The 15,516-nt window shown below is 47.8% G+C and overlaps 2 protein-coding genes across 2 annotated transcripts in view; both read left to right on the top strand.

The window, feature by feature from the left end:
- igsf9a (immunoglobulin superfamily, member 9a) overlaps positions 1–7,823 on the top strand; it is a gene marked incomplete at its 3' end in the record, with an annotated part of 37,898 nt that extends 30,075 nt beyond the window's left edge. Inside the window, exons 16-19 of the mRNA XM_048259333.1 lie at positions 3,364–3,448; positions 4,740–4,913; positions 6,940–6,976; positions 7,322–7,823. Coding sequence (XP_048115290.1) covers positions 3,364–3,448; positions 4,740–4,913; positions 6,940–6,976; positions 7,322–7,823 — 798 coding nt within the window. The remainder of the gene's footprint in view (positions 1–3,363; positions 3,449–4,739; positions 4,914–6,939; positions 6,977–7,321) is intronic.
- Position 7,824: 1 nt separating this feature from the next.
- On the top strand, positions 7,825–14,103 carry LOC125304824. The gene is made up of 4 exons (XM_048259330.1): positions 7,825–9,533; positions 9,576–10,238; positions 11,261–11,451; positions 11,910–14,103. Exons 1-4 carry the CDS (start codon positions 7,825–7,827, stop codon positions 12,014–12,016), a joined length of 2,670 nt encoding a protein of 889 aa, XP_048115287.1. The 3' UTR covers positions 12,017–14,103.
- The last annotated feature ends 1,413 nt before the right edge of the window (positions 14,104–15,516 follow it).

Below are 15,516 nucleotides of genomic sequence, written 5' to 3'. Positions count from 1 at the left end.
CTGTTTACAGCTTTTCGAGTCACGGTAAAATGCCATTTTTTGGTACATAGCTAATTTAGATACACCTATGGTGTGGGTGCTTGCATTTCTTTAGGAGTCTGCTGTCTTGGTTTGTATAGAAATGGATATTAAGTGACACATACCGCATAAGGCGGTAGGAAATCTGGGACCGGCGGTAATAGGGAGAGTTTCGATACATTTTTCTCAGGATGGTAAACTAAATATCCTAGCACACTACGAGCATCTCCTAAGAATGCCCCCTTCCATGCTTCTCATTTGCCCAGAAGGCAGAAGGTTGCATGGTAGTAGTATCAGTGTGTGTGTGTGTGTGTGTGTGTGTGTGTGTGTGTGTGTGTGTGTGTGTGTGTGTGTGTGTGTGTGTGTGTGTGTGTGTTATGGCAGTAGTCAGCCTCTGCAGGGTCCTCATGCAGTTTTGTTGAATGATTTTCACACATTGTTTTTTAAATGCCACTTCTCACTTGGCTAGAAGAAGACCCTACCCCGAAGTAGGAGCTAAAATAATTATAGAAATAATTATGTGGTCCGAGGAGCTACAATCACACCCAGTTACATGACGTGTGAATGGTTCTAGGTAGAGACCGACTGATTGATCGGCCAGCCGATTTAATCGCCCGATTTTTGCTATTTTTTAATCAATCGGCATCGGCCGATTTTCTTATTTGGCCGCGCCGATTTTACGTCAGGCACATCTGCGGGCAGCTACTTGGAACACAGCGCAAGGTTTTAAAAGAGACGGTCTATTTAGAACTAAGAAAATCTTTGGTTTCAAGAAGGAGCAAGACTGTCTACAGCAGTGGTCGCCGACCCGTCGATCGCGATCGACCAGTAGATCTTTAGGACTTGCCCAGTAGATCCCGAGAATAACAGGACAATTAAAAACAGTCACCAAATTCCCACATGTTCGCCAACGCATCGGAGTTGAAAAAGTTGCTTAGCGTTGTGGCTACGAGTGCGTTGGGAATGCGCCGACTATGCAAGCCCCCGCCCTCAACGCTGGTGACTGCTATGTTACGATCTAAACTTAAGTAACGGACAATCTAAGTGAAATGTTAACAAAAAGAGGACGCACAAATAACAAGTGAACGTTTTAAAACATTGTCATCCCGTGTCAATTTGTTTTCGCGATGTATACGTTTGATTTGATTGTGAATTTGAGAAGTATCAAATGGATGTTCTCTAGTTCCTATTTCCGGTTTCCTGCACAGCATGCTGGGAGACGGAGTTTTATATTGTTGAAACCTAGGTCTGTGGTAACCCATGGAAGTTCCACAGTGAAACTGTATAACCTGAACATGTATTTTGCCGTTTTGAAGTAACTATCTGTCACATCATGGAAGTCTTCTTGCACTCTGTTAAACATATTAAAATGAATAATTAATAGACTAAGACTGCAAGAAGTCACTAGAATGATTTTTAGCATGCCAATTAAGGATAATACGATAGCATATTGGCCCTAAAAATCGGCAGGTCACATCGGCCATCGGCTGTCTCCGACCGCTAAAAATCGGTATCGGCATCGGCTTTAGAAAAACCCAAATCGGTCGGTCTCTAGTTCTAGGAACTGCAAAAGGCCCTCAACTGCAAAAAGCCCAAATATTAAGCTCTGCTCTTACCTAACTTAACTGAAAAATGGCTCAAAACCTGAAGATGCAATGTCTCTTATCAAAATAACAAAATAAAAAGTCATTGTTAAGAATAACCTATATAATGAAAATCCTAAGCTGTCGAATGGATTGAAGTACATCTTCAAGCATACTTAATGAACAGGCTCACCTACAAGCTGCCCTATTGATGGGCTATGGAAGATCAAAAACACAAAAGCAGCTCCTTCGGACTTCCATGTAAAGCGCTGCTTTCTATTTGAACTCATCCACTCAGTTGTGAACTTTTTAGGATGTTAATATGAAGCTGTCCTCTCCTCTCGTCTCTCCTCTGTTTACCCTTATTGTGCTCTATTGATCAAGCTCTCTGCTCATACTTCTATTTAGAGTCACACAAGTAGCCTCGTAGGACTTTGTTCTTGTTGTGCGTGTTCTCTGTTGTCCTTGTTGTGCGAGTTCTCTTTTGTTCTCGTTGTGCGAGTTCTCTTTTGATGGCGGTCTACTATTTCATGGTCTCATGCTTGTACTCTATGTCCACTTTCCCTATAATTCTGTTCTTTTGCAGTTTTGAGTAATTGCTATCTGCATTTTTTTGGCTCTGTACTTGTACTTTGCACAATTATATTGAATCTACTCTAATATAATATAATATAATTTACTGTATACAGCAGTAGTTCCCCCAAGAAATATACACAAGCACATCAACAAAAGGCATATACATATCCATATTGTGTAAGAACAAGTGTGTTTTCAGTCTTGATTTAAAGTATTGTATAAATAAAGTATATCTGGGAGTGAAGGAGCACCGCTAACATCACTGACTAACAGGCAGTCGACCCGAGTTCGATTCCAACCGTCTGTGTTTCTTTGGATAAAAGCATCTGCTGAATATCAGTCAAACTTAACTTAAACTTTAACTCAGTTGGATAGTGGGGAGTAATCGTATCTGCAAAGGTCCCTTTTGGCCTCAGAAAAGCACCCTCACCTTTGCGCTTTTCAAGGCTGCTGGGAAAAGGGCTTAAGAGTGTACCGGTGGACCGTAGCACTCAGGCTGGACTGCGGGGCCGATCAGACCGCTGATAATGCCTCTTATCTCCCTGCTCTATGATGGCTGTGTCATAATGGGTTGGTTCATGGCCATGACACTTGTTCCATATTGTGTTAGTTAATGGACCATTTTCACAGCCATTTATTGTTTGTTTGTTTTTTTTTCATTTTTGACATGAAATATATGGCAGGCCAGGGTGTTACTAGTGGCACTAATTAAGGTTCTGATTCTGATACACTTCAATTGAACAGAGACTTCATTATAATAAAATAATACAATTATAATAAAATAATAATACAAATATAACATTAGTAACGCCTGTGCTTGCCCTACTACTTCATATCAAAATGGCTGCTTCAAAAGGCCTTCTCACATCTCAAAACATCTTTCTACATGATAATGTCCTCTCCTTCACAATGTCTCCATCAATAGATGTGTTTTATAATATCTAATGGCCATGTCTCCTATTTGATAATGTCTCCTGTTTGATCATGTCCCTCTGATAAGTATGTCTCCTGTTTGATAATGTCCCCTCTGATAAGTATGTCTCCTGTTTGATAATGTCCCCTCTGATATGTAGGTCTCTTGTTTGATAATGTCCCCTCTGATACGTATGTCTCTTGTTTGATAATGACCCTTCTGATGATTATGTCTCCTGTTTGACATTGTCCCCCTGCTGGTTTTTCTCCTCAGGACCGTGTTTATGAGCTGCGGCTGCTGTCTCAGCGTGGGGACGAGTGCAGTGGTCCCAGCGCCTCCAGGAACATCTCCACCGCAGGTCAGTAGGAACATCTCTACCGCAGGTCAGTAGGGACATCTCCACCGTAGGTCAGTAGACCACTCTCTGAGTCAGCTCGTAGGTCAGTAGGCCACTCTCTGAGTCAGCTTGCAGGTCAGTAGGCCACTCTCTGAGTCAGCTCGTAGGTCAGTAGGCCACTCTCTGAGTCAGCTTGCAGGTCAGTAGGCCACTCTCTGAGTCAGCTCGTAGGTCAGTAGGCCACTCTCTGAGTCAGCTCGCAGGTCAGTAGGCCACTCTCTGAGTCAGCTCGTAGGCCACTCTCTGAGTCAGCTTGCAGGTCAGTAGGCCACTCTCTGAGTCAGCCCGTAGGTCAGTAGGCTACTCTCTGAGCAAGCCATGTGTCATCTCAGATATACACAGGAGATGTGATAAATTCCTTACACTATAGGTAGAGGATTTTTTACACAGTGGCCAGTCAACAACCAAACCTATTTACCCTCTAAAACAAAATCACAAACAAAATGACCAAAAGCAGTGTTTGTGGGCCAAAGAACATCACGTAATCAACACTGATGGAACTCCATTAGTGGCCCTCAGGGGCCCGAGGCCATTTAGCCCTTTGGGTTCTGTCCACTAGCGGTGGTTGAAGCGTTTTATCTGCACACCTGTATTGACTTGAGATGGTGCTCTCACACACTCACTCACACACACATTCTCTCACACACTCACTCACACACTCACTCACACATTCTCTCACACACTCACTCACACACTCACTCACTCAGACAATCCCTCACACACTCACTTACACACTCACTCAGACACTCCCTCACACACTCACTCACACTCTCTCACACATTCCCTCACACACTCCCTCACACTCACTCAGACACTCTCTCACACACTCACACACACACTCTCTCACACACTCACTCACACACTCTCTTACTCACACACACTTACTCACACATTCACTCAGACACTCCCTCACACACTCTTTCACACACTGTTTCACACACTCTCTCACACACTCACTCACACACTCTCACACACACTCACTCACACACTCTTTCACACACTCTCTCACACAATCCTTCACACACTCACTCAGACACTCCCTCACACTCTCACACTCACACAGACTCACTCACACATTCACTCAGACACTCCCTCACACACTCTCACACACACTCCCTCACACACTGTTTCACACACTCTCTCACACACACTCTCTCTTTCACACACTCTCTCACACAATCCTTCACACACTCACTCAGGCACTCCCTCACACACTCTCACACACTCACTCACACACTGTGTTGGTCCACAGGGCTGGAGGCCTCTGTGTCCCCTGCCAGTCGCGGCATGCAGCAGGTGGTCGCTGAGCCGCTATTGGCTGGCCTGGTGGGCGGTCTGGGCCTGCTGTGTGTGGCTCTGCTGCTGACCATCGGCACGGCGTGTGTGTACCGCCGTCGCAACGCCCGCCGCAAGAGGAGGAGGGATGGTAAAGATGCACTAAGTGACTAGAGTGAGACTAAGTGACTAGAGTTAGTGACTGCATTTATGCAGTCACTCATTCACACACACACACACACACACACACACATACTCTAAGGGCTCTATCGTGCGTCCCAGTGCAATGGAATTTTCCCTCCACAGGGACGTGCCTGCAAATTAGGGAATTCGATTGCGCCCACCGGGTCGGTTCAGCGAAAAGACGGGGCGTGTTCCGGCACAAACGTTCACCGTTGATATTTTGCAGTTTCAGAAAACAATTCCACCACAGACCAGGAACTCCCTGGTCTAAAGTCTGTGGCGCAAATGCAAATGCTATTTTAAGGGCGCATGCATGACCACAGGCCTGCATCAGACGGAAACATTCAAAGCCTTGATAATATTTGTCCATTTCCCGGTTTTGTTAGATTGCATTGGTGACCCTAAAATTTAGTAGCCTATATAATTACAACATCTACATGCAATAACAACAACGCCTAATTATGACCTATTAATTTGGACAACTTTATACAGCCCTATAAAGGCTAAAAGTTACCTTTAGTTTTGTTCCAATTTACCGTTGTTATATGGCTTTAAACATCGGCGATGGCGGCTTTAACATCAACATTATTCCAGCTGGGGTTTTAAGCACCACAATTTTGCCTCCATCCCTCCAATTTTCCCTCCATCCCTTTCGTTATTTTCCAAAATGCTTTTTATATCCATGATGGCCTTAAAGTCTTGAGTTAAGAATTAAACCTCCAGCTTTTATGTGCTGTTAACCAGCAAATAGTACAAAAAGCAGCAAGTATGGCTACAATTTCTGTAGTTGATGCATCCATTCATTGTTATTCTCTCTCCTGCTCAAACGAATGTTGTCGCGTGCATTAAGTTGATGATAAAGTGTTGTAAACTGTGCAGAGTTGAAAGTTAAGGTCAGCTTGGAAACTGTTTCTAACAGGCCGCCTGTGCTGCCAAAGCGCACACGCCGGTGTCCATTAAGTGGTGAAAAAATAGGCATAAATCTAGCGTTACACATTTTCACGAATCACGTGATGTTGAATTGCATGCCGATGCCATTTAACCCAAATGCCCCAAAGCGTGCAGCACGGGAGAGAAGAGATTAACTGACAGAAGATATGCATTGTATATGGAGAGGTAATGTTAGATTACATTGTACATAGCAAAATATCACCATGCATTCATAATCTCAGATTCAGTGAGAGTGATCCCAAAACATCGAAAGTATGTCTTTGTGACAATTCTGTATTACATTTTGTCAAGAGGAAAAATCAATGGCGGACCGTTCCTTCACTGAACAGTAAAATTATGGCTGTGAGCGGCTCACCACAGCCTGGCAAATACACCACCATAATAGCAATCAGCTATGGAACAAAGCGTGTGCCTGTTGTTAAAGGGAATGTGATATGACGCCCTTGATTGGTTTATTGCGTTACGCCCAACCACACCCATGATTAATGTAGCTGCGCTAGACCACCCCATTTTAGATTTTAGGGCTGCAACAGTCAAATATCCCGCCTGTAAAATAGCATCTGTGCCCAAGATCCGCCCCAAAGTGACTTTATGCTTTTCTTAAAGACACTCCGTTCAGACAGATTAAAAATATAGCCCTAAGTCATTCATTTAGTCCCATTCTACCATTCAGTACCTCACTAATAGAATCACTCTCTCTCTAAGCTACCCATTTAGTCCCAGTCTAATCACACACACACACACACACACACACACACACACACTCTAAGTCACTCATTTAGTCCCATTCTAATTGTGTCCATTATAGATGTGAATATTCCGTTGCCTTTTCATGTCCCTTCTGTCTAATATCTTTCATTTCCCCCCTTCTGTTCCATGTCTGTAATGTGCTTCCTTCTGTTCTGTGTCTAATGTGGTTCCTTTTGTTCTGTGTGTTTGATGCGGCTCCCTTCTGTTCTTCTGAGTCTTTGACATTGTTCCTTTTTATTCCTTGTCATCCACGTGTGTGTGTGTGTGTGTGTGTGTGTGTGTGTGTGATCCAGATCTCACACCTGCTCTCCTGGCCAGCCCGTCTGCAATGTGAGTGTCCCTCTCATTCTCCCCAGCGTCTCCTGACCATGCGTGACTCGTATCATATCAGCCCACTCATGATGCAGACGTATCACCTCTCTTTTCTCTCTCCCCATGTCTATCTTTCCGTTTGTGTGTGTGTGTGTGTGTGTGTGTGTGTGTGTGTGTGTGTGTGTGTGTGTGTGTGTGTCTGTATGTGTGTGTGTGTGTGTGTGGGCATGCGTGTGTGTGTGTCTTTGTGTGTGTGTGTGTGTGTGTGTTTGTGTGCATGCATGTGTGTGTCTGTGTCTGTATGTCTGTGTGTGTGTGTGTGTGTGTGTGTGTCTGTGTGTGTGTGTGTTTTTCTCTTTTTAGAGCAAGTGCGGCTGGTGGCAGTCCAGACAGTGTGCTGAAGCACCAACTCCTTCCTCCCCACTCCCACTTCTCCTCCTACTCCTCCTCCCCGTCCTCCTCCCCCTGCGATCCCGCCTCCTTGGAGCGTTCCAGCCAGGCCGACTACCGAAGCCCCCAGCAGGGGTCTCGCTCCTCCACCTCCAGAGCACTCCCTCCCCTCCCCGAGAGCACCCTCCACAGGGCCGGCGGCCCCCTCTCGCCCCTCTCTCCCCTGGAGCTCATCTCCCGCGGGCCGGATGGACGCTTCTCTCTGGACCCGAGCGCTCTGGAGACTCTCGAGGAGACCCCCTTCTCCCGGACACCCGTCCGGAGGAGCCTGCAGGCGGACTTCTCCCGATGCCCCTCTTCGGCCCGAGGAGGCCCCCAGAGGTCCCACTCCCTGCGCTCGAATCGGGAGGAGCGGCGGGACAGACAGAGGGGGATGGACAGAGACGGGATGCTCGCGCTAAAATTACTGTCCGCCGATGTCCCCTCGGCCGCCAGCTACTGCGCAAGGAGGGCCACGCCATGGCAAGCACCTCTCCCTGCAGGGCGACTACCTCCTGGGACGCCACGGCGACCTCGACCTCGACCTCGTCCCCCAGCTTCCGGAATGTTCCAGCCTGCTCTCGGAGGGCAGCAACGCATCGGACGCGTACTCTGACCCTTCCTCGGAGCCTCCGAGGCATCAGGGCACCAGCTCTGGATACGCGACGCTGAAGCGCATCGGTGGTGCTGACACCAGCGGTACCGGCGCCGTCGCTCCCGGTTCTGGTCCTGGTTCTGGCAGCCTGCTGGTTCTCCAGATGGAGCACGAGCGCGAGAGGGGCAACCTGAGCCGCTGCTTGACGCTGGCGCGCGAGAGGGAGGCCCTGGAGCGCGAGTTGAGGAAGTACGCCTCCGACAGGCACTCCCTCGCCGTCAGAGACCCCCACCACCAGGAGGACCCGGAGCTGGTGTGGAAGACGCGCGAGGGAGCCTCTCCCAGCAGTGGCCTCCACTCCAGCAGGGGGCGCTATTCGCCGGGGACCTCTGGCCGAGGGAGCACGCGGCCCTCCTCCAGCATCCTGTGGGAGACCAGCCCTCTGTCCTCTCCCACGCGGCTGGTCCCGGTCCAAACGCACGGAGCGGACGAGGACTGGACGGGGCCGGACGGCGAGCGAGCCAAGCGCTCTCCGCTCTGCGAGTCAGAAGCTGACTTGTCCCCACGGGAGCAGCACAGGAGGGGCGTCCGGCAGGGGTCAGAGCTGCGCGGCACGTGCGTCTCCCCGGAGAGGCTCTCGGTGGCCGGCTCGCAGAGCCGAGGCTATCAGGAGGAGGCCGCCACCGCAGAGTGCGTCGCTGGCACACACACACGCACTGGTGCGGCAGAGACTCAGGAGAGTGCAGTGAACGTTGTCCCTGACGGCCCAGACGAGTGCACTTTCATAGAGATGAGCGTCGATGGCCCCGAGATTGAGAAGCGATATCACACCATCGCTGCCGACCGACGTGGAGGCAGACACACACACACACATTGGGACACACACACACACACGCCGCAGCAGCAGCAGCAGCAGCTACAGCGGACGGATGCACACACACGCTGGGAGAGAGAGGTGTCCAGTGCCCAGCCGAGCCGGACACTGTCCCACTTGAACGTGCTTCGGCCTGACCTGAGGAGGACGGGCAGCCTGGGGGGGTCCCAACGCTGGCACGGGCACCAGAGCACCCAGAGTCTGGACTACCGCAACAGGGGCGAGTTCCTCGCGCCCGACGCCTGGGTCCACTCCCTGAACCAGGGCAGAGCCAGCTCCGCTGTCCCCTTCGCAACCTACCCGCAGCGCGAGGACCAGGACCAAGACCAGGACCAGGTCCAGGTCCAGGGGCAGGAGTTCAGTGGAGATCCCTGTAGGGGGACCCCAAATGCCCACTCGAGGAATGCACCGACTCCCCAGCTCAGAGAGACACCAAGCACCCCTTGCAAGGGCCCCCAAAGCCCCCCACCCAGGGGTGCCACCCCAAACCCTTCTTACAGGGATGCTGTGAACTCTCCAGACCAAAGGCCTGACCCTCGGCGTCAGGCGTCCACGTTCCCCAAGGAGTTCATGGGAAACCCACGCTCCCCAGACCCAAAGTCGAGAGGCAGTCGCCCACGAGAGAGGAGAGAGGGGTACCCCACACCTGACAGAGGAACCTCCCCACCACAGACGGGGTACCCCACACCTGACAGAGGAAACTCTCCACCACAGACGGGGTACCCCACACCTGACAGAGGAACCTCTCCACCACAGACGGGGTACCCCACATCCGACAGAGGAACCTCTCCACCACAGACGGGGTACCCCACACCCGACAGAGGAACCTCTCCACCACAGACGGGGTACCCCACATCCGACAGAGGAACCTCTCCACCACAGACGGGGTACCCCACATCCGACAGAGGAACCTCTCCACCACAGACGGGGTACTCCGCACCTGGCAGAGGTCGCCATCCCCACCGGAGAGCGCTTTCCCCTCTTGTCAGAAGCAGCTCCCCGCCCGAGAGTGGACTCCCGCTGTCCGACAGACGGAGTCGTCCTCCTTCATCTGATGGAGGGCAACCCCAGCCTGGCAGCACAGGGGAGACGTACGGCTGGCATCCCGCCAGCTGGGTTCCCCTGCCGGGCATGGTGCCAGGCAAGGAGAAGGGCAGAGGTCCAGCGGAGGTGAAGGAGAAGGAGGAGACGCGGGAGGAGAGCCAGGAGGTGGACGCTGAGATCCGAGGGTACCGCAACATCGCCGCGGAGACAGAGGAGCGTTACCGTAGCTACGCCAGCCAGAGCAGTGGCCGCGGGAGCCTAGACCCCCCCAGTAGCCTGAGTCCACCCCCGACCAGCTCACCTGAGACCACGGAGGAAAGCGAGCACGAGGAGAAGGGGTGAGACACACACACACATACACATACATATATGCACACACACACACACACACACACATGCACATACAGACATGCACACACACACACACATGCACATACAGACATGCACACACGCACACACATACACATACATATATGCACACACACACACACACACATGCACACATACAGACATGCACACACACACACACACATACATATATGCACACACACACACACACATGCACATACAGACATGCACACACGCACACACACACACATACATATATGCACGCACACACACAAACACGCACACACATACACATACATACATGCGCTAAAGGCACACACACACACATACTCATGCACACACACACATGCACACACACACACACACACACACACACACACACACACACACACACACACACACACACACACACACACAGTGCTCCTATTCTTGTAATATCTTTCTTTAATGAGTCAATTACATGATAACTAATTATAGTACATGAATATTTTTTGTTAATTATATTTGATATGTTAATGTTTTCACAGATTGATTACTTATACAATAGACGGTAGTCTAACAGCTTGCAGGGACTGCACAGACAGTAGTTTGTGGTTGCGTCTATGTTAGTGGCACCCTGAGGGACTGCACAGACAGTAGTTTGTGGCTGCGTCTATGTTAGTGGCACCCTGAGGTGCATCACTTGTGCCGTACGTTACGTGCCTATCAAACTGATTGGATGTCACTTTCCCTCCATCTCTCTTCTCCCTCTCTTACCAAAGAGCTCACTCTCACCCCATCTCTCCTGCCCCCAACCCTCCTACCCCTACCCTCAACTCTTCTACCCCCAACTCTTCTACCCCCACCCTCAACTCTCCTACCCCCCCTAACTCTCCTGCCCCCCCCCCCCCAACTCTCCTGCCCCCTATGATTCACCTGTCTGACTCACCTGTTTAACTCACCTGTCTGACTCACATGTTTAACTGACCTGTCTGACTCACCTGTCTGACTGACCTGTTCTGTGTGTGTGTAGGCTGCGGAGGAGAGGGAGCTCGGTGGATGAGAACTACGAGTGGGACACACACTATGTCCCCATGAAATCTGTCTACGTGAAACCAGGACAGGTGCAGCTCGGCCCCGAGGGAGAGAGCAGGGGTCAAGGGGTCAGAGATCACCTCTGCAAACCTACTGCGGAGTTGACCAGCAATGGAGGAGGAGCAAGAGGTGAGGTCATCTAAAGACAAAACAGTCACCATCACCATCATCATCATCATCATAGTTGTTAGAGTAGTAGTTGTTACAACAATAGGTAGAACTAGTACAATGATAGTCTAGCACTAGTACACTGCTACACAACTGGTGAAATAAATCACTGTTTGATCAGTTTTCAATATTTATGCTGACAACAAAACACACACCAACCATCCCATAACATTTGAGAATATATCAGACTCCGGAGCTTTGTGTCTAAGCGAGATCCCCCCCGAGCTGTTTGGGAATCCAGACGGACGGTGTATACACTGAGCATTTCTCACTGGCTCTCTTTAAGTAGCAGCCCACAAATGCAAAGTTTGTTTATGGAGGCGAAGTTGATGAAGAGAGTCGTGACATTTCTCAGTCGTGACATTGTGTGTTTTTGTGTGTGTGTGTGTGTGTGCGTGCGTGTGTGTGTGTGGCTCCAGGCATGTTCCCGTCCATCAGACTGCTGAAATCAGGTGGGAGTTTCTACTGCGCTGGCCTCCCCCATCACCGCAGTGCTGAGTTGGACCCAGAGACCGTGCTGTTCTGACAGCTCCTCACCGAAGCCTCCTCATTCTCATAGTCTCTCTCTCTCCCTCCCTCCCTCTCTCACCCTCTCTCTCTCTCTCCCTCCCTCTCTCTCTTCTCCACGTTCTCTCTTTTGTTTCTGCTCCTCTCATCTCTTCTTCCCTCTCTCTCTCTCCATCTTTCCTCTCCCTCCTCTCTTCTCTGTTATTTGTGGTCTTATCACGCTCATCTTTAAGAGCGTAGCATTATCTCTTTCTGTCCATCTTATCGCCTTTTTCTGACTTAATGATAAAATGTTCCCCCTGAAGCGACGGAAAATTACAAGCTAAAAACTTGAGATTGGTCACAGCCAAGCAGTGTAATTGGATGTGCTGAGCATGCTCCACCTGTTGAGAAGAGGTCATGACCCCCAGCGTCGTCCAATCACAGAGGAGCTGGACTCAAAGATGAACTGATGCGGTATCCAATCACGGAGCAGCTGGACTCAGTGAGGGTGATGTGATTGGTCACCCCCAGGGAACCAGCCCAAAGAGCGACTGGCTCTGGGACAGACTCACCCCTGTTCTGGCCCTGATGCGGCAGCTGCCTGACAATCATGCGTCAGTGACAGGCACACACATACACACACCAGCTGAACTGAGATCAGCCTGATTTCCTGAGTGCATCAGGCCAGGGGTTTTGCAGATCACAAGTGTGTGTTTATGTATTTCTCATTACGTAGTATATAGTGGTGGGCAAGATAGTGAGAGTGGGTGGAGGTTTAGAGGTGTAGTTCACAAGTCATGTAAATAGCAGCTCTGTTGAATATGATTTAGAGGTGTTGTCGGGGAATACCTTCTGAGACGCAGCTTGTGGTCCTGGTAATTCTATTCCAATTCCATGTCTTTATTTTTTATTTTCTGTGGCCTGTGTCATTTCCTCATTACTGTCTCTCCATTCCTCCCTCCATCTCTCTCTTTTTCTCTCTCTCACTCTTTCTCCACCCCCCTCTCTCTCTCTCTTGGCAGCTTCTTCTCCCACATGTCAACATCTTGTTGACAGTTTTAAGCTGTGTGCTTTGGCAGAGGGGATTTTGCTAAGTGAGTTTGATTGGGATTTAATTAACCATTGTAGCCATTTAATGAGAAACCATGTATGAAATGAGTTCCGATTTTCTTCTCGAGTGGTAGAAATGCCTTTGACCTTCATCATGTTCCAGCAGGAAATTGGGACTGTGAAGCATGTCCTCACAATCCAGGGGTTAATGAATAAGAAAAACCCTCATTCACTTGTTTAGAGTCAGCTGGAAATTCACTGTTTTTTTTTTTTCATATGTTCTGTTTTTTTCCTCCCTCAAATGCCAGTTCATAAAATGAGCTACAATGATAAAAAAAAATACTTAAATAATACATTTTGAATGACTACATGTATAAAGCACCACAAAAGGAAAAAAAGTGAATTATGCAAGTGTAAATACAGTATGAACAATATCAGAGCAGCCTTTTATGATATTATGTTTTGTGAGGTTTTGTTGAATTTTACACAAAACGTACACAGCCCTGAAATATATGTTCCCCATAGTGTAGTTCTTATTTAGTTAATCTAACTTTAAAGTTTTGTTTTTTGTAGTCACCATTCATGTGTGGCTGAACATTCAGAGCCTTTGTCCTATGCAGTACAGAAACGAAGTGATGTGTGAAAACCAAAGCCATTTAAAACTCAAAACACAAGTGCTCCTGAGCTTTATTTTATTTTCCAAATGATCAAGAATTGATGTAGTTGCTATCGATGATCCTTACGTGTTTTCACCTCTGAGGATGAGAGCAGAACATGAGTCAAACGTTGTCAGCAGTTTACCCAAATGATGAAGTTGTTATTCTAACAGATACTGCTCAGAGGTAGGGTTGCATCATTTTGCATTTCATATAAGAACTATTTTTAAACAGAAAGGGTTCAGAGTCGCTCATGGGCCCCATTTTCAAAGTGATGTTTTTAAGAGCAGAACTATGTTTCTCTATGTGATTGGTTATCATTTGCTTAAATTGCTGTTGAATTGTATTTTAATATGTAGATTGTATTTTTTCATACAGTATGGTTGTCTGTTCTAATCTCAATAAAAATAAATGCTAATACTGTTATTCTTTTGAATAGCAAGGGAGAAAAATCTGTAATCTCCCCATACATTCCCCAAGATTATATCCACTGTTTGTGTGTGTGTGTGTGTGTTGGAGGGGGGGTGTGTGTGTTAACATCTTGTCCTGATCACCACTGAGTCAACATATGGTTCTGAATGAATATAGAAGCGGTAATGGTGTCATAACTGCCATATGAAATGAATGTCAACTAATTAAAGATTAAAGGTTTTTGAATGCCATATGGAAGATGGAAGATACACATAATTAATTACAGGAGGCAGAAAAAGTAAAATGATCATACTGTCAATCCTCAAATTATGCCCGGGATTCTATTTATAGCCAGGCCTCGGATAATAGCCGGTCGATGGCTTGGTCGATTCAGACAAATAAAGGCCGGCCCCCAAATACAAGCCAAGGTAACAATTGGCTATCAGTCCACAAGCACTAGAAAACATTGTTTCAATTTAACTCAAAATAAAAGAGCTCTTAATATTTTTTTTTAATATTGTTGGTTGGCTTAATACTGTTGCCTATGAAAAGTCGTTGTGCTACACCATGGGTCTCCAACACGTCGCTCTCAAGCTACCAGTCGCTTGCCGCCCCCTTCTGAGCTTACCAGAGGCTGAAGCAGTTACTAGGCCTACTAGATTTTAAACACAATTGTTGCCGCGAGGCATTCCAGCCTAAAAATGTAATAAAAAGTAAATCATGCATAATTAAAAAATAACTCAATTAAGGCTACTTTGCTAGGCAATAATGTTTCCATTATAGCACAGCGCACGTTCAATTACTGTAATTATGTAAGCATACTTCTCAGGATACAATACTGTGATGTTGAATGTATCTTGAAGTGCTCTAGCAGGATATGTGAAGCCTGTATTAGAACCACGGTGCTCGGCACGGTTCTCACAGCACAGGGATATTCCAACTCATGGAACGTCTCTCGGCCAATCAGAAACAAATAAATAGTTCCATAGAACCCAATTGTTGTATAAATGATTCTAATGACTCACACTATTCACAAACTCCATCGTCATGGCACCAACTATACGATTCTCAATTACTCACACTATTCACAAACTCCATCATCATGGCACCAACAATACGATTAGTGAAACAATATATAATGTCCGCAACACTGCTTTAGACTCCCATATATTTAATGTACAAAAGGCAATGTTTCAACCCTGCTGTGTCGAAACGTTGCCTTTTCTACATTAAATATATGGGAATCTAAAGCAGTGTTGCGGACATTATATATTTTTTCACTTGAGTAGTTTTTTTTTGTCCTGCACCTGCCAGAAGGTGGGATGTGCGCACAATAACTTTTTGTTGAACCAACTATACGATTCTCAGACTAGCAGCCCCTACTCATCACCCAGCAGGAAACAGGAAATGTGTTGGAAGC

Source organism: Alosa alosa, chromosome 12 (genome assembly GCF_017589495.1).
Source record: "Alosa alosa isolate M-15738 ecotype Scorff River chromosome 12, AALO_Geno_1.1, whole genome shotgun sequence".
Classification (NCBI taxonomy): Eukaryota; Metazoa; Chordata; class Actinopteri; order Clupeiformes; family Clupeidae; genus Alosa; species Alosa alosa.
The sequence above is the reverse complement of the archived record's forward strand: the minus strand, read 5'-3'. Positions and strand labels throughout refer to the sequence as shown.

Excerpts from the sequence above, each read along its gene's own strand:
- LOC125304824 (XM_048259330.1), top strand. The coding sequence starts at position 7,825 with ATGTCCCCTCGGCCGCCAGCTACTGCGCAAGGAGGGCCACGCCATGGC. Across the intron at positions 9,534-9,575 it reads ACCTCCCCACCACAGACGGG|GTACCCCACACCTGACAGAG; the intron begins GTACCCCACACC and ends ACCACAGACGGG. Across the intron at positions 10,239-11,260 it reads AGCGAGCACGAGGAGAAGGG|GCTGCGGAGGAGAGGGAGCT; the intron begins GTGAGACACACA and ends GTGTGTGTGTAG.